Below are 20,182 nucleotides of genomic sequence, written 5' to 3' on the forward strand. Positions count from 1 at the left end.
AAGGCTTAGTTGGTTAAGGATGACACCAACACATAAAGCCTTGACAGACATATAATAATAATAATAATAATAATAATAATAATAATAATAATAATAATAATAATAATAATAATAATAATAATAATAATAATAATAATTTGACACAGTTGGTGATGCCACAGTAAATCTGCTCCTCTCCAGCTGTGCAAGTTTTTACATTTGGAATGCCACTTTGCCATCATCTGTTTTGTTTTTTGTAAGTACGTAGGGAAATGACACTTATTTTTTTCCATTGCTAGGTAAACACAAACGATCCCAGGCTCATGGATGATGACAAGCAGGCCAAAGCTGAAATGATAGCCACCGCCTACAGACCTAAAAGTGGAAATTATCTACATATCGGTGTTTCAGGGGGAGAAAAGAAACTGGGGGAAAATGCAGAAATTAGCTTTAACATCAGGACTGCTGACGAGAATGTTAACAGCCAGATCACCCATTTTAACTATGTGGTAAGGGTGCCCGGAAGACGGCTTAATCACGTTAAATGTCTATTGATGCCATTTTTTGCAGAATAAATACAGTACAGATTTGAATGTCAAACAGCCGTGAGGGTAGACTAATAGTGATGATCATAATCAGCTAATTATGATTACGCAAACGTTTACGTAAATGTTCACAATTACGCCCATATGTAATTACAATTCTGTAATCATTCAGAATTTTACGTAAAACTTTAACGCAATGTTTGCGTAATTTTGTACTGACTTTATCGGTGAATAGCAAAGCCCCCATACATGCTATTGCAACCAAAATTGCCACATAAGTTAAAGAGGATCCGAGATGAAAAACTAACTATAGAAAGTAACAGCTGCAACCTTATATGATTATTTCTTGCTGTGATCAAATGAGAGCAGCCATATTCTGCTTGTCATCATTACACAGACATGCTGCTCTGCATCTCCACCCCTCAGCCTGTGAATATTCCACTCCCCTCTCCTCCTCTTTCCTTCTCTTTCTGTCCCCTTGTCTCTGAAATCTCAGCAGCTCCCGGCTGCCTCCTTCGGGAAAAGCCTCCTCCTCCCCAGACTGAGCTCCCATGAACACTTGCTACATGGAACTCAGAATGTCTAGGCGCTGGAAGAGCTGTGGGCGCAGCTTGTTTAGTTTATAGGGAATTAGGACATTAAAACAAACAAAAAAGTACTGTATTTGGCTTGAGGAATGTTCTATAAAATATATGTAAGGGGCACAATTATGAAATGTGTAAAAGTTTATCTCGTATCCACTTTAAGGAGAATAGTGGGTACAAGTCAAGACTTTTTCCAAAAGACCTTAACGTTTTTGAGAAAAAAGTGTTGTTTTTTTAAATTCAGAAAAATTACAGTTTAACCACTAGGCACCTAAACAAACTGTGATCAGAGTCAGACTTATTCCAAAACTTTCATCACAAGGACTTGACGCTGTGTCTGATTTTATCAGATGACAGCGCCACTAGGGGCAGCCATATTGCTGCTTGTTGGACATGGCTCAAAATGAGGAACTGGAGAGAATGGTTTACTGTCCAACAGTGAATCTGAAAGGGTTAACTTAATTGCTGCTCGAAAATAAGGAGGTACATTCCACAGGGCCACCTACAGGAATTTGTGGGCCCTATACCAGGCAAACTTACAGGGCCCCCCTCACTCCCCTCTGCCTCTCCCCACCAAAAAAACAAAAAAAAAGTGTGGCCCCATAAAAGAAACATGATGTCAATGCTACATACCAGTAAATATATAATAATAATAATAATATGGTAAGACATTAGACAATAACTATGGTAGGAATTCATTTTTGAGCTCCTCTGAGGACAGCCAGTGACATGACTATGTGCTCAGTAAAGTGCTGCAGAAGATGTCAGTGCTATATGAATACATAATAATAATAATAATATGGTAAGACAGACTATGATTATGGTAGTGATTAGGCTGTGAGCTCCTCTGAGGACAGTCAGTGACATGACTATGTACTCTGTAAAGTGCTGCAGAAGATGTCAGTGCTATATGAATACATAATACTAATATAGTAATATGGACTCTGGGGAGACATAACTGTACTCAGGAGACTGTGGGGTAGAAATGCTCATTTGGATTACGCAAAAATGCAATTTACGCATTTCCAATCGGAATACAAGTGCGGAAGGTGGATTTTCGCGGAAGTCTTGGAAATTTCCGCAGATATCAATATCAGTAGTGTTAGCAAAATCTGCTCTCTGCCATTGCCGATTACCGCTACTGATTCCGCTTTCCACTACCAATTTCCACATTCCAATGCCGACTTTAACATTGATTTTCTCAAAACCTACAAGCTCAAGGAATTGGTAGCGGTAATCGCCAATGGTGGAATGCGGATTTTCTGCGGAAATTGGCATTTCCGACCATCCCTATTTTGGGGACATGGCAATGCTGGGGTGACTCATTGTGGGCATGGCTATATGGAGGATTCTGCAATACTTGGTGATAGCACCATAGATTATGAAGAACCATTATTGATAGGGGGTTGGGGATAATTTGTAGCTACAGACCTCTGCATCAGGATTTCTAACTATTAAAGAAGAGTAGGAAAAAGTAGAGGTAGTGGGCTATGCAGATTAGGTGCAAGCGAGCACAGTTCTGGATTCTCTAGTATTTACTGCTGTCATTTCGAAGCTCTGTACTGCTCTATAATCTGACCTGTTGCTAAGCTATTACAAAAAAACAATTGGCCTATAACCACCACAAAATCATTCTTTTGTTTAACTAAATTAAAACTTGGTATGTCCTGGTCTGGATAGCAAGTGAATTAATGACCTTAAAAGAGAGGAATTCAGCTCTGTGGCTGAAACAAATGCACACCATTTGAGTACTTTAGTGTGGATTCCTTAACTGTGTAAGCTGTTTTTCCTGTTCAGTGCACATTGCTTGAGCCTGGAAACAATTAAAAGTATGTTACTTAGAAGGGAGGGAGAGGCGTCCCAGTCATTGCAGAGGATCATTTAAAAACACTGCAAGTTCAAAAGGGGGCGGCTATCACCACAACTGATTTTATCGGCTGTATAGAAATCATGGTGAACACAGTGTTCCATTGGTGCCAACTATAATAGCGGCTAAAATTTGTAGCTGCTATTTGGTATGTTTAACCTCTAAAGTAGCTACAATTTGTAGCTGCCATTTTTTATGTGTAGCTGCTGTTTCTAGGCACTATTTCTAGTTGTTATTTTCAATGTATAGCCGCTATATCGGCTACAGTTTGAAGCCGATATTTGTCGCTGTGGAGATTAAGGGTTTGACTCCACCACAGGTGGGGATAAGGGTTAGGGACCACCAAGGGGGGGATAAAGGTTAGGCGCCACCAGAGGTGGTTAAGAGTTAAGCACCGCCAAGGGGGAGTTGAGGGTTAGGCACCACCAGGGGAGGGTTCTGTGTGAGAGTAGGCAGAGGTTAGTAAAATATCTGTAAATATTACTTTATTGATGTAGTAGAATATTGGTAACACTACTGCTATTTTATTATCGCTATCCTGTGCCCTTTTCAACTTGCAGCTTCTTCAAATGTATGCCTCTGTGGGTCCCTTAGACGGGGAAGGGGGGGGGGGCACACTCGACTGTTTTCGTGCGGGTTTTCTGCACAGGAAAACTGATTCAAGCTAAGAACTCTTGTTAGGCAATGGGCTAGTTCACACTTGCGCCAAAAAAAAAAACTGACATCCTGCAGGGTATTCTGCACATTTTTTCAGTTTTCTCTATCAATTACATTAGCCTGCTGTGAAAAAAAAAAAAAGAAAGAAAAGAGCAAAAATACATACATTTTCTTCATACAAACACACATGGGCTTGATTCACAAAAGAGTGCTAACTGTTAGCACGGCCGTTTTCGCGCGAATTTTCGCATTGCGCGCGATCGCGAATTTTCGCGCGAAACGATAACGTTTTCGCGCGCAAATGCGAATTTTCGCACGAAAACGATGTCGATTTCGCGGCAAAATTCGCATTTGCGCGCGAAAACGTTATCGTTTCGCGCGAAAATTCGCGATCGCGCGCAATGCGAAAATTCGCGCGAAAACGGCCGTGCTAACAGTTAGCACTCTTTTGTGAATCAAGCCCATGGTGTCATGCAGAAAATGCGTGCAGAATAACAGGCACATAAAAACTGGAAGTCAAGTGTGTTACCGGTTGTTATGCCCTGTTGGCAGCTCTGAGATTCCACACAAAAAATATGAGATTAGAGGCAGGAGGGCAACTGGTAAGTAAGAAGAGAGAGTGTGGCGTGAATAGATATTTTCTGAGCATTTTACTTTCTGTAGGGTCTCACTTCATTATTTTCCCATTCCTTGTTTTGCTTTCATATTGATTAATCAGTAGCAATAATTCTAATTACTAAACTAATTGTTTTTACCAAGGTGCCCATGCCCCACGCGGCTCATAGATAAAGTCATAGATAAAGACCCGTGAAATGCATTATCTACAGTACTGTATAACTATTTTCTTTTAACAATAAAGACTTATTTTCCATCTCTGCACGTCATGTGACGTGCATCAGGAGCTGCAAGATGGTCAGCTGCACTCTTCACTCCATCTCTGCATGTCATGTGACGTGCATCAGGAGCTGCAAGATGGTCAGCTGCACTCTTCACCCCATCTCTGCATGTCATGTGACGTGCATCAGGAGCTGCAAGATAGTCAGCTGCACTCTTCACTAGAGTTGGGCCGAACCTCCGATTTTAGGTTCGCGAACCGGGTTCGCGAACTTTCGCGGAAGGTTCGGTTCGCGTTAAAGTTCGCGAACCGCAATAGACTTCAATGGGGATGCGAACTTTGAAAAAAAAAAAAATTATGCTGGCCACAAAAGTGATGGAAAAGATGTTTCAAGGGGTCTAACACCTGGAGGGGGGCATGGCGGAGTGGGATAGATGCCAAAATTCCCCGGGAAAAATCTGGATTTGACGCAAAGCAGCGTTTTAAGGGCAGAAATCACATTGAATGCTAAATGACAGGCCTAAAGTGCTTTAAAACATCTTGCATGTGTATACATCAATCAGGTAGTGTAATTAAGGTACTGCTTCACACTGACACACCAAACTGTTCACTGAACAGAACAGGTATGCAGTGGCGGGTTCACTGAACAGGTATGCAGTGGCAGGATCAATGAACAGGTATGCAGTGGCAGGATCACTGAACAGGTACGCAGTGGCAGGATCACTGAACAGGTATGCAGTGGCAGGATCAATGAACAGGTATGCACTGGCAGGATCACTGAACAGGTATGCAGTGGCAGGATCAATGAACAGGTATGCAGTGGCAGGATCACTGAACAGGTATGCAGTGGCAGGATCAATGAACAGGTATGCACTGGCAGGATCACTGAACAGGTATGCAGTGGCAGGATCAATGAACAGGTATGCACTGGCAGGATCACTGAACAGGTATGCAGTGGCAGGATCAATGAACAGGTATGCACTGGCAGGATCACTGAACAGGTATGCAGTGGCAGGATCACAGTACAGGTATGCAGTGGCAGGATCACTGAACAGGTATGCAGTGGCAGGATCACAGTACAGGTATGCAGTGGGCTGAGGGCTCACTGAACAGAACAGGTATGCAGCCAGGAAGAAGTTAAGCCTAACTAATCTTTCCCTATGAGAGACTGCAGCAGCTCGCCCTACTCTCACTAATGCAGGCACACGAGTGGCCATAACGGCCGCCGCTGCCTGCCTTATATAAGGGGGGGTGGGGCTCCAGGGGCTAGTGTAGCCTAATTGGCTACACTGGGCCTGCTGACTGTGATGTAGAGGGTCAAAGTTGACCCTCAGGTGCATTATGGGGCGAACCGATTTTTTGCGAACTTTTGCCGCAAAACGTTCGCGTGCGACACCCGCACGCGAACCACCTAAGTTCGCGCGAACCACGTTCGCCGGCGAACCGTTCGGCCCAACTCTACTCTTCACTCCATCTCTGCATGTCATGTGACGTGCATCAGGAGCTGCAAGATAGTCAGCTGCACTCTTCACTCCATCTCTGCATGTCATGTGATGTGCATCAGGAGCTGCAAGATGGTCAGCTGCACTCTTCACCCCATCTATGCATGTCATGTGACGTGCATCAGGAGCTGCAAGATGGTCAGCTGCACTCTTCACCCCATCTATGCATGTCATGTGACGTGCATCAGGAGCTGCAAGATGGTCAGCTGTACTCTTCACCCCATCTCTGCATGTCATGTGACGTGCATCAGGAGCTGCAAGATGGTCAGCTGCACTCTTCACCCTATCTCTGCATGTCATGTGACGTGCATCAGGAGCTGCAAGATGGTCAGCTGCACTCTTCACCCCATCTCTGCATGTCATGTGACGTGCATCAGGAGCTGCAAGATGGTCAGCTGCACTCTTCACCCCATCTATGCATGTCATGTGCCGTGCATCAGGAGCTGCAAGATGGTCAGCTGCACTCTTCACTCCATCTCTGCATGTCATGTGCCGTGCATCAGGAGCTGCAAGATGGTCAGCTGCACTCTTCACTCCATCTCTGCATGTCATGTGACGTGCATCAGGAGCTGCAAGATGGTCAGCTGCACTCTTCACCCCATCTCTGCATGTCATGTGACATGCATCAGGAGCTGCAAGATGGTCAGCTGCACTCTTCACCAGGGGTGTAGCTTGGGGTGGGCGGGGTAGGACACGTGCCCCCGGGCACTGGGTCCCTAGGAGCGCCCTGCCGTGACCTGTGTTTTTTATTTATTTATCCCCCCCCCCTTGCGGGAGCGCAGGGAAGAGGGAGAGCTGTGGACACAGCTATGGGGAAGGGGGGGGGGGAAGTCTCCCCCCCCCCCTTCCCTCACCTTAGGGCTCACCCTCTCTCTCGCTCCCCCTGCAGATATCTGGTCTAGTCTAGATTAGCGGAGCACAGATCTGTCTTCTCCGTGCGAATGGAGTAAGTGTTCTGCCGCCCGCCCACCCGCCCGCCGCTCATATCTGCAAGGGGAGCGACAGAGAGGGTGAGCCCTAAGGTGAGGGAAGGGGGGGAGACCTCCCCCCTTCCCCATCGCTGTGTCCACAGCTCTCCCTCTTCCCTGCGCTTCAGCTGGGGGGGAGGGGACATGGCTACATATACTGGGCACACATACACCTGGCTACTTATACAGGGGACACATATACACCTGGCTACTTATACAGGGGACACATATACACCTGGGCACATATACCCCTGGCTACTTATACAGGGGACATATATACACCTGGCTACTTATATTGAGGACATATACCCCTGACTACATATACTGGGCACATATACCCCTGGCTACTTATACTGGGGACATATATACACCTGGCTACTTATACTGGGGACATATACTCCTGGCTACATATACTGGGGACATATACTGCTGGCTACATATACTGGGGACATATACTGCTGGCTACATATACTGGGTACATATACTCCTGGCTACTTATACTGGGGACATATACTCCTGGCTACATATACTGGGGACATATACTGCTGGCTACATATACTGGGTACATATACCCCTGGCTACTTATACTGGAGACATATGTACACCTGGCTACCTATACTGGGCACACATATACACCTGGCTACCTATACTGGGGACACATATACACCTGGCTACCTATACTGGGGACACATATACACCTGGCTACCTATTCTGGGGACACCTATAAGCCTGTTTACTTCCACTGGGGACACCTATAGACCTGGTTACCTATACTGGGGGCACCTATTTTGAGGTAACTGCTGCCAGATTAACTGTATTTTTGGGGAACAGCTGCCAGATTATATGTATATTGGAGGAACCACTGCTGCCAGATTATGTCTATTTTGGGGGAACCATTGCCAAATGCAGGGCTGTGGAGTCGGAGTCGTGGAGTCGGAGTCGTGGAGTCGGGCAATTTTGGGTGCCTGGAGTCGGGAAAAAATGCACCGACTCCGACTCCTAATGAATTTGTAACTGTAATTAAAATAGAAAATATGACAAAATGTTCTATTTCTCAGATAATAGTCATTAAAAATAATGTATATATACAGTAATAGCTGTGCTTAGTCCACAAAAATGAAATAAACCAATCAAAATTAGTTACTTGTGCTGCTTCAATAAAGCAGTCCCCGTATTTTTAAGGTCAGATATACACATCTGATTGTGACTGTATATATGATGTGTACACAGGAATCTCTTATATATACTAAATAACATCTATGCTGTAAGTATAAAGCCTGATGTTTAGTCGTGTCACTAATAGAGATGGTCAACGAGATGGAAATAATTCTGCATTGATGCTGATTTATGCAAATGTATGCACTCCCTTTGCTGATGAAATCAAATAATTTGATATGTTGTTAAAATTTGGTTTGGTGACTACAAATTAAAGGGTAACTGAGACGGATGAAAAGTAAAGTTTTATACATACCTGGGGCTTCCTCCAGCCCCCTTCAGGCTAATCAGTCCCTCGCTGTCCTCCACCACCCGGATCTTCTGCTATGAGTCCTGGTAATTCAGCCAGTCAGCGCTGTCCGGCCGCATGCCGCTCCCACAGCCAGGAACATTCTGCACCTGCGCAATAGTGCTGCACAGGTGTAGTATGCTCCTGGCGGCGGAGTGTGTGCATGCGCACTACGCCCGACTGGCTCAAGTACCTGGACTCATAGCAGAAGATCCAGGTGGTGGAGGAGGACAACGAGGGACTGATTATCCTGAAGGCGGCTGGTGGAAGCCCTAGGTATGTATAAAACTTTAATTTCATCTGTCTCAGGTTTACTTTGTTACACAGTAGTACTATACATATGCACTCCCCACAGAGCTACAGGGAATCCACTGAGAATGCTGTGCACATTGAACACAGAGGTGTTGTCTGTTTACAATCTCCTCATTCCCCTGCAGAGTACCTGCACATCATTCTTACATGCACCCACACTTACATTGCATAGGGCCTGATAGATGTTCTTTGTTCCGGTTTGTACCTTTTACAAGTACTCTTACCAAGGACTAGTTTTAGTCTAAAGGGAATAAATATAGTAGTCTACATATCCTTCTCACTTCAGTTGTCTTGTAAAATTCCTAAGCGTTGGCAGTTAAGAGACGAATTTCATGTTACATACTTTTAATCAACAAAATTGTAATATGCAAATTAGAGGAGTCGAAGTCGGTGGAATCCTAAACTGAGGAGTCGGAGTCGGAGTCGGTGGATTTTTGGACCGACTCCACAGCCCTGGCCAAATGATCTGTATTTTGGAGGAACCTCTGCCAAATTACATGTATTTTTGGTGAAATGCTGTCAGATTACATGTATTTTTGGGGGAAACACTATGACAGAGCTCAAACTTCCCTGGCAGAACTTTTACACCGCTGCTAAGGTCATGTATATTTGGCCCCACCCATTACCACACCCACATTCTGTTGCATGGCCACGCCCCTTTTTGGCACGGCGCGCTACGTGTGTCGCAGGTCCCTCCTTACAGGGTACATTATTCGTCTTTGTCCCCGGGCGCTGAAAGCCCTAGCTACGCCTCTGCTCTTCACCCCATCTCTGCATGTCATGTGACGTGCATCAGGAGCTGCAAGATGGTCAGCTGCACTCTTCACTCCATCTCTGCATGTCATGTGATGTGCATCAGGAGCTGCAAGATGGTCAGCTGCACTCTTCACTCCATCTCTGCATGTCATGTGCCGTGCATCAGGAGCTGCAAGATGGTCAGCTGCACTCTTCACTCCATCTCTGCATGTCATGTGACGTGCATCAGGAGCTGCAAGATGGTCAGCTGCACTCTTCACCCCATCTCTGCATGTCATGTGACGTGCATCAGGAGCTGCAAGATGGTCAGCTGCACTCTTCACCCCATCTCTGCATGTCATGTGACGTGCATCAGGAGCTGCAAGATGGTCAGCTGCACTCTTCACTCCATCTCTGCATGTCATGTGATGTGCATCAGGAGCTGCAAGATGGTCAGCTGCACTCTTCACCCCATCTATGCATGTCATGTGACGTGCATCAGGAGCTGCAAGATGGTCAGCTGCACTCTTCACTCCATCTCTGCATGTCATGTGATGTGCATCAGGAGCTGCAAGATGGTCAGCTGCACTCTTCACCCCATCTATGCATGTCATGTGACGTGCATCAGGAGCTGCAAGATGGTCAGCTGCACTCTTTACTTCATCTCTGCATGTCATGTGATGTGCATCAGGAGCTGCAAGATGGTCAGCTGCACTCTTCGATGTTGCATTAAATAGGAGTGAAGAGGACCTTTGCCAGCATTGGTAGGAGGTAAAAGCATGATGCCTTGCTGCCACTGCTCGGCACCACAGCAGCAAACCACACCAGCCCATCAAGGGACAACACGACTTGTGGGGGCTACTGTTACACTCCTGATCGTCTGGTCTCTATGCTTTTCCTTTTTATAAAAAAATAGTTATTGTTTTTTTGTTTTTTTAACCCTATAGATATTAAATAAAGGTAGAATCTGGAAGGTTGGACGACAGGAGAGAGCGCAGGGCCAGCACTTGATTAAGATCCTGCTACCGATAACAGCAGATCTCATCCCATCCTTCCGCTTCCTGGCATACTACACGGTTACAACTGTAGCAGGGCGTGAAATCGTGGCAGACTCTGTATGGATAGATGTGGCAGACACCTGCATGGGGACGGTAAGGACATCATGGACGGCAGTTGGACATGCATTTGGTTCATCTGAACTGCCTGTAATATCTACGCAAAATGACCTGAGAGCAGATTTATTTTATTTTTGTTGCTAAAAACGAAATTGAGGAAGACTTGCAGCAGTCAATATCTAAAAGACGCGGCAAATGCTCTCCACACTATGCAAAGCTAAATTTTTTTTTATAAAATTAAAGAAAATCTGAAGAGAAAATAAAAGTATGAGATGATAAATTGCATGTTTAGTACGGATAATAGATAGAACATTAGTAGCAGCGAACAAAAAAAGTCTTCGATTGTTTTCCAGTACAGGAAGAGTTGAAAAAAAAAAACCTTGAGTTGTTATCTATGCAAAAGAGCGTCAATGCGTTGCATTAGGGGCACGTTACGCAAACTTAACATCGCATCAAACGCAACGTCCCACTGTGAAAGAGGCCTAAAAGGGCCATTACTTCTGCTGTTTTACTGCGTAAAAGGCAGACCATAGATTCTAAACTGCAACTGTGACAGTCTGATGCAATGTTATAAATAATGCTATATAACTGAAAATAAAATTATGAGACTCTATTCTTTGCTACTTATGTTCTATGTATTATCCGTTCTACACTTGCAGTCTCTTATCTCATAAGTTGACTTTCTCTTCTGTACCGTGTTAGCCAAATACATTAAGTAGGTAGAAAAAAAAACCAAAGTCTAGTAAAAGTAATACCTTTAAGGGCTAGTTCACACTGGGCGATTTTTCAGCGTTTTGTTGATCACTGGCAATCAACAAAATGCTGCTGCTAATGCAAGTCAATGGTGGTGTTCACACTGTAGCGATCGCCAGTGATTAGCGATTTGTTGATGGTGCATGCAGCATTTTTGGATCGATTTTGGTGCGATTGCATTTCAATGTTATAGAATCACAAAACGCAATCACTCCTAAATCGCATTCCTGTACAGTGAAAACACAGCTTTTTGCTGATTGCCGGAGATCAGCAAAACGCTACCAAACCGCCCAGTGGGAACTAGCCCTTAATGGCCTGCTGATAAAGTTAAATTATGCAAGCTTTCTGGGATCTAGTCCCCTTCTTCAGGCACAATTGTCAACTTGTATGCTATTTACTTGCATCAGTGTTTTACTTCAGCTAACATCTGGAATTATGCCTGAAGAAGGGGACTAGATCCCAGAAAGCTTGCATAATTTAACGTTCTCAGTTAGCTATTAAAGAGGAACTCCAGTGAAAATAATGTAATAAAAAAGTGCTTCATTTTTACAATAATTATGTATAAATGATTTAGTCAGTGCTTGCCCATTGTAAAATCCTTTAAATCCCTGATTTACATTCTGACATGTATTACATGGTGACATTTTTACTGTTGGCAGGTGATGTAGCTGCTGCATGTTTTTTTGGCAGTTGGAAGCAGCTGTAAACAGCTATTTCCCACAATGCAACAAGGTTCACAGGCAGGAAACTGCCAGGAGTACGTACTCAGTTTCTTGTGGGTGGGGTTTCACCACAATATCAGTCATATAGCGCCCCCTGATGGTCCGTTTGTGAAAAGGAATAGATTTCTCACGTAAAAGGGGGTATCAGCCACTGATTGGGATAAAGTTCAATTCTTGGTCGGAGTTTCTCTTTAAGTTCTCAGTAATGATATTTATGAACTAGTGACATCGCTGATATATTTTGGTCTTTGTTTCCCACAGCTGGAACTATCAGCTTATCAGGAGAAAGACAAGATAGTGCAAGCTCCTGGAGCCTCCGTCAATCTTAAGCTCAAAGCTGACCCCAAGGCCCAAGTGGGATTAGTGGCCGTGGATAAAGGAGTCTATGTGATGAATAGCAAGAATAAGATTTCACAGACTAAGGTATGTTCAATTGTATTTAAGCTAATTACAACCCAGATTTCAGTCCTATCGATCACGTTACCACCATGTGTATTTTTACTTAGCGATGAACCCCGAAACGCCTCACACTCCCGTTCATAGACTTATCCAGCAAGTCGCCTCCATGGCAAAGTGCGTTCTGGCGAGGAGTTGGTACTCTCCGCACCTACACCCTGAACGGGTCTTTTATCTCCTAAATACAATTATAGTGTAATATTAAAATACTTAGAACCCCTGGAGAATGGTGGTCGAAATTTTGCCCTACACAACTTCTGAAACGCATTATGTTCAACCTGTACTTTTTACTTTAGATTGTTAAGATCTTAGAGATGTCATTCTATATTGCACCACTACATTTGATTGTTTTTATTCTTGATAGAGGGTGGTCTTGACAAAAAGTCTGCATGATTCTTGCCTTTTTGCATGATCGCTAATGCAGTAAAGGACCAACCTTTATACGCTGCCATCATAATATTGGGCAAAGTGGGATTTGAACCCTCTATAACAGTAATTATGCATTGATGGTAATCTTGAAATGAATCAGGGCACTCTGGATTTGATTTATAAAAAACATTGTATTTGCTTATCATACAGCATATATACAAAAATATGAACAATTACAAGTAGTGTTTCCCTCTAGCAGTATCTGATCAGGCCTTTATAGTCAAGCAATCAAGAATCTTCTAAGTACATTTAAAAAAATAATTCTAACAGTTATGTTATGTAGAATAGGATCAAAAATAGTCTCATCTGTATTAGTAGCTGTGTCAAAAACTATAGTAATCTTATTGAAAAATAGCATGAAATGAGTAAATCACCAGAACATTAAGCATAGTACCCCTTCTCTGTCATCTCTTCAGCATGTAGAATCATGTGTGGGAAGGTAGCTTCTGGCTTGCAGCTGATTATGTGTCTTCCAGAAAAGATTTGCCCAGGATGTGAGAGCTATGAGCTTCAGCTCCTATTTTTGTAGTATTTTATTCAATATGGCTGACTAATTTGGAATTTCCTTAATCTCGGGTCCCGATTAGTTGAAATTTCTGTGCGTCAATAATTGTTTTATTTTGACTTCTGGAAATAAGTCATGATATTGTTTATTTTCAAATTCCTTATTTAACTTACAGGTAGGAATTTGTGTAGTTTGGAATATTTACACATAACTGACATTTGCTTATTGGGTCTGTTTGGTGAAGTTAATTAAAAATGGACGTCACCCAGCCATCTGGACCTGCTGATTAATTTAATTGCCCCAGACATTAGGGCTTTTAAATATTAAACAATCTTTATTTTATCTTTCTTTCATGATACACTGCTGATATTATGTCTCTCTACTAATTAGTTTGGAATGTGTTTGTCTTTTTCCTGAAATGGAGTCGGCCATTTTGACCCAACAAAGCACATAGACCTGTAACTTAAAGCCTACAGTAATTTAATACATATTTAAACACTGTAACTATTCTTATAGAATAATCAAATACTTTGTATGCTGATCAGTTATCTAAATTATTTAATTTTTTGTTTTATAAAGAATTACTTAAAATATTAATTTTTTTAAAGATTATGTCCTAAATATAAGACACTAGCTGACCCGCGGTGTAGCATACGCCGCATAAGAGGGTAGATGGCAGGAAGGGGGTATTGGGCACAGCGGCTGGGAGGGGGGTTGGACCCCTCCTCAACTGGATCCCCCACGTGCACTCCCGCTCCAGCGTAAGCTCAGCAGGAACCCCCCCCCCCCCTCACCTGTGTCCCCCATGTGCACTCCCCCTCCTTCTTAAGCACAGTAGCAGCCGCCACTATTACTAAGAGGCAGCGGGCGGGGATGACTCACCTCTTCCGTGTTCCATCGTGCGTTCCACTGTCGTCACTTCCTGCAATGCCGCACACTGTATTGGTGGTGTAATTTGCCTTCCTAAGACAGAAGGAAATATGCAATAATTCAGCTATAAGTGAACATTTGTGGTTACCCACAATGCACTGCTACTAAATATGCAAAATATTCCTTTTCACCCTTAGTAAGCCAAGCAAGCATCCAGAACCACTGGTGTATAGCAAGCCTATAGCTTTACATTTTACACAGCCATATTAAACCCACATGTGACAGCCTGTTTCAGACTTTTGGTCCTCATCAGTACATGGCAGGGATTGATAAAGCTGTATGAGATAGGGCTTGGACGAGTACAACAGAGTAACCAAGCAGCTCAGGGTGACCCAAACCACTGCGAATGTATAGGTGGATAAAAGGGACCAAAAAGACCTTCTACTAAAAAAAATCAAAGCTTGGTGTAATTTACCTTCTTAAAACAGAAGAAAATCTGCAATAATTCAGCTATAAGTGAACATTTGTGATTACCCACAATGCACCACTACTAAATATGCAAATTATTCCTTTTCACCCTTGGTAAGTCAAGCAAGCCTATAGCTTTAAGTTTTACACAGTCATATTCGAACCCACATGTGACAGCCTATTTCAGATGTTTAGTTCTCATCAGTACATAGCAGGGATTGATATGGCTGTATGAGATAGGGCTTGGACCAGTACAACAGAGTAACCAAGCAGCTCAGGGTGACCCAAACTATTAAGAATGTATAGGAGGATAAAAGAGACCAAAAAGCCCTCCTACTAAAAAAAGCAAAGCTTGGTGTAATTTTCCTTCTTAAAACAGAAGCAAATCTGCAATAATTCAGCTATAAGTGAACATTTGTGGTTACCCACAATGCACTGCTACTGAATATGCAAATTATCCCTCTTTGCCCTTGGTTTGATATGACACTACTTCTTCTTCTTGCTTGGACCAGCCCCTTCTTCTTGCTTGGACCGGCCCTGGGGGCAGGGCACTACTTCTTCTTCTTGCTTGAAGGTTGAGGCACTTACTCTTATATATATATAGACTAGGAAAAACCCTTGCTATGATTTTTGTTTGCATTCTGAAATGCCTGAAGACCAAAACATCTCACTTCTCATAATATAGGTTTGTTTATGGTTCTTCCAGCTAATTCAAGGACATAATGTCTATATATATATATATATATATATATATATATATATATATATATATATATATATATATATATATATATATATATATGGTACCGACCAAAAGTCTGGACACACCTTCTCTTTATTTTCATGACTATGAACATTGTAGATTCACACTGAAGGCATCCAAACTATGAATTAACACATGTGGAAGTATGGTACATAACCAAAAAGTGTGAAACAACTGAAAATATGTCATATTCTAGGTTCTTCAAAGTAGCCACCTTTTGCTTTGATTACAGCTTTTGATGAGCTTCAAGAGGTAGTCTTGAGAAACCTCTTTGAATGAGAAGGTGTGTCCAAACTTTTGATGTGTGTATATATATATATATATATATATATAATTTATATATATATATATATATATATATATATATATATATATATATATATATATATATATATATATATATATATATATATATATGTGTATATATATATATATATATATATATAATATATATATATATATATATATATATATATATATGTGTATATATATATATATAATATATATATATATATATATATATATATATATATATATATATATATATATATATATATATATATATATATATATATATATATATATGTGCTGTGAGACCTTGTGACTAAAGTACATTTGAAACGATCTTGTGATTTTTTTTTATTTTCAGTCTCAAATGAACATTTTGATTAGTTAAAAAGCCACAGAGCAATATTTAACCACTTCCCCTCCCCTGGGACGAGTAACTATATCCCTGAAAAATGCCATAACTCTGTGCAGGGACATAGCTACTATGTCCCTCCCACAGCGTGTTCCTGCTTGCCCCCAGCATTCATTACCACTGCTGATCATTGGCGGCTAGAAAACGGTTCCCATTCATTGATTTAAGTCCCCGTGTGAATGACCGCAGCCATCTATGAGACGGCGCCGTCATTCACAAAAGCCGTCCATGCATCGCTTCCTGTTTGCGTAGTAATACCACACACAAGGAAGTCAGCAGCGAGGACTTCTTGTGGCCAAATAGCATAATTACATCTACCTTTTTTTTCAATAAAAGCCCTATTTTGACCTTTTTTAATTTTAATATTAACCCCTGACCTCCCACACTCCCCAATAATTACCCCAAAAATGTTTGGGGGAAAAAATTACAAAAAAATAAAATACATAGTTACTTTAGGGACTGAACTTTTTTTTAACATATATGTTAAGAGGGTATATTACTATTACTTTATAGATTATGGACTTTTAATTAGGGGTGGATGTAAAACTGAAAAAATGCACCTTTATTTCCAAATAAAATATTGACGCCATACATTGTACTAGGTAAAAATGTAAAATGTTGCAATAACCTGGACAAATGGGCAAATAAAATGTGTGGGTTTTAATTACGGTAGCATATAGGCCACGGTTTGTTTTCACATTTTAGCACTCCTCCCTTTCTTTCCTCAATAACTTTATCACTACTTGTCACAACAAAATGATCTATACCTTGTTTTTTTCGCCACCAATTAGGCTTTCTTTGGGTGGTACAATATGCTAAGTTATCCATTTGTCCCGGTTATTGCAATGTTTAAATTATATCCCTAGTACAGTGTATGGGGACAATATTTTATTTGGAAATAAAGGTGCATTTTTTTCAGTTTTACATCCACCACTAATTTTAAACACATAATTTAACATTTAATAATATACCCTCTTGACATACATATTAATTATTCTCTAATGTGAGTAGGTGTGTAATTTTACTTTTTGGCCACAAGTTGTCACATTATTTACTATAAGCATACAATAAATATGCTAAATAGGAAGTAATGCGTAGCTATGTTACGTCGGAATTGATTCAGGCATCTCATTGATGCCTGCAATCACATGGGCCTAGAAGCAAGATGAATGAATTGGAACAAAATTCCTGTTCATTAATCTAATGATCAGCAGCGAGAGCGGCAGAAATGAGCGAGCGGGAGGGAGCGCGGTGGCATGATCGGGAATGATCACTGTTTTTGACCAAAAACAGTGATCATTCTCACCGGACAAGAATGGATTGGCTCAGGGGGTCCCCCCACCCGAGCCTCTTTAACCCCTTGTGTCCCCATGCAGGCTGGGATAGCTGGGGCTCCACATTCTGACTATCCCAGCTGGCATAGGGGACAAGGGGTTAAAGAGGCACGGGAGGGGGATCCCATGTCATTTTTTTATTTCCCACACTCTAAATGTATTAAAACATGAAATAAACACATTGTTCAGAATGTGGGAAATAAAAAAAAATGACATGGGGCCCCCTCTCCCAAGCTTCTTTAACCCCTGGGATAGCTGGGGCTCCTCATTCTGGCTATCCCAGCCTGCATGGGGGACAAGGGGTTAAAGAGGCTCGGGAGGAGGGACCCCACATCATTTTTATTATTATTTTCCATACTCTAAATCTAAAAAAAATAAAATAAACACATTTATATACATGTTCAGAGTGTGGGAAATGGAAAAAAAATGATGCACGGTCATTATTGCCCCCTCTCAGCTGAGTTTAAACTTGCGTGTGTGCAATGCTTTCACTTGAATAAGGTGTATGTGATAGATTGGTCTAGCCTGTACAAGCATATGGTGTGCCTGCCCATGCCTGTTGGTCACACAATACACCAGGCTTTATCTGAGCAAACAGAGAGGTTTTCAGCGTCATGAGTTGTATTATGCTTGAATGATGTTCTACGATTTGTAAGCAAAGGTTATCTATTAACTGTCATTGTTGATACATATATTGTCCATTGCCACTGCAAGCCTAACCATATGTGTAGTTTGATGGACAGTGAGATGTCAATACATTCAAGTTGATACATTAATTGAGGGAAGATGATGGCATGTTCATTGAATGCAACTGTATGCAGCTTGGAACTGGCTGGAACAATAGTAATTATCAGCCACCACTTTTGATGTGTTCAATTTCAAGCTGAAATAAAAAAAAAAACATAAACTTGGCATCAACTTGAAATCATTAGCATCTCAGTGATGAGGCAAAAATTACGGAGGAAATAAAATGCTAAAATAATGGAAACATTACAGACAAGGGTGGCGATTCCTAGTTTTCTACAGTGGTTAAACATTTATTTCATGTTGTTGATATTGATGATGATGATAAAGTTTGTCTTAGGCTATAATGCGGATGTGAAATCTGACATGCATAAACATCAGTTCTTCTATCTTTGTAAAGGTGTGGGATTCGGTGGAGAAGTACGACGTTGGCTGTACCCCGGGGGGCGGTGCTGATGCTGCAGGAGTGTTTTATGATGCCGGTCTGGCTCTAGGCAACAACTTCCATGGTTCAACACTTCAGAGATCAGGTGATCACAATCCACTTTTAGGCTTGGACTGCATAAAAATAAATAAGAAAAAAACTATCATCCTGTTCCACTATCACACCCATGAGGTAGTCAATGAGAAGCTGGAAGGATGCAACATCCACTCCTTCTCTGTGTGTACATAACTTTCCTCGCCCACCCACTTCCTCCACTTCCTGTGATAGCCATAAAGAGGAACACGTTATGGCTCTCACTGCAGCTACAGCTTAACAGAGTCTTTTCGTCCTGTCCCTGCTCACTGTGTAAAGCAAAAAAAAACAAAAAAAAAAACCTTCCCACATCCTCCCCACTGTCTTTATAAAAAGTTTAAATCACAGGTGTCGAACTCCAGGCCTGGAGGGCCAGATCCATGCCAGTGTTTAGGATGGTCTGAGAAAGAGAGGAATGTGTTATACCTGATGGACCACACCTTTCCTGATTCAGACCCATCAATTAATTTGAGCTGTGTCAAAAATGTGTGAGGAGCTCGGCCCTCGAAGGACCGGTTTGACATCCCTGGTTTAAATAAAAGAGCAGTGAAAAATGGTTTCTTATTGCATGAGGTCAGGACAGGATAATGAGAGGTAAGGATGCTGGTTTTTTAATGGGGAGGGGGGGGGGGGGAGAGAGAGATTAAATGTCTTAACCCTTTTCAATCCTATATCGGACTATGTCCAGTATTGGCATTTTCCACCATAGCACCAATGTCAGACATAGTCCATCATAGGAACTATTGGTTGCAGCTTTATGGCTCTGTTGATTATGAAATCTGGCACAGCTCCATCTTCTGGAGGAGGTGGAGGATTATCCAGAGGCTTTCCTCTATTGAGGTGAGTATTCCTTTGAGGCACTTTTTTTACAGGTGCACTTTAAGGCTTTGGGGTAGCTTAAAGTTTAGCTTCAAGAGCAAAGCTGATATCAAAAGGGGGTAGGACATGGTAGGGGGCTGTCCTGTGTTGTTGGCAACACATTTGGACAATCTGAAGTCTTATTAAGAACCCATTGCTGACACCTCCCCTAATTTTCTCTGTGTGTAAACCAACAAAATGATGGGGTGGCAGAGAAGGACTGAAGGGTCCTTGCCCTCCTAGCGAGAGCAATGACAAATAGGCACCTGTGTCCCACTCCCAGCATGGTCCAGGTCAAGGCTCGGTCTTTACCTCAACTTAGCAGATAACTATAGAAAAAAAATCAATCCAGGTTTTTCTGAACTGATTATATCCCCAAAGCAGATGTTTAGAGATCACTGGAGACAGGACTAGTACACTGAAGCCCACTGGGTTATCAATTAATTGGAAGCAAATTCTT

At 42.1% G+C, this 20,182-nt stretch overlaps 1 protein-coding gene across 1 annotated transcript in view; it reads left to right on the forward strand.

The window, feature by feature from the left end:
• LOC137562605 (venom factor-like) overlaps positions 1 to 20,182 on the forward strand; it is a 316,987-nt gene that overhangs the window by 93,596 nt on the left and 203,209 nt on the right. Inside the window, exons 12-15 of the mRNA XM_068274109.1 lie at positions 279 to 488; positions 10,436 to 10,639; positions 12,340 to 12,501; positions 18,748 to 18,877. Of these exons, the coding sequence (XP_068130210.1) occupies positions 279 to 488; positions 10,436 to 10,639; positions 12,340 to 12,501; positions 18,748 to 18,877 (706 nt within the window). The remainder of the gene's footprint in view (positions 1 to 278; positions 489 to 10,435; positions 10,640 to 12,339; positions 12,502 to 18,747; positions 18,878 to 20,182) is intronic.

This window comes from Hyperolius riggenbachi, chromosome 3 (genome assembly GCF_040937935.1).
Source record: "Hyperolius riggenbachi isolate aHypRig1 chromosome 3, aHypRig1.pri, whole genome shotgun sequence".
NCBI lineage: Eukaryota > Metazoa > Chordata > Amphibia > Anura > Hyperoliidae > Hyperolius > Hyperolius riggenbachi.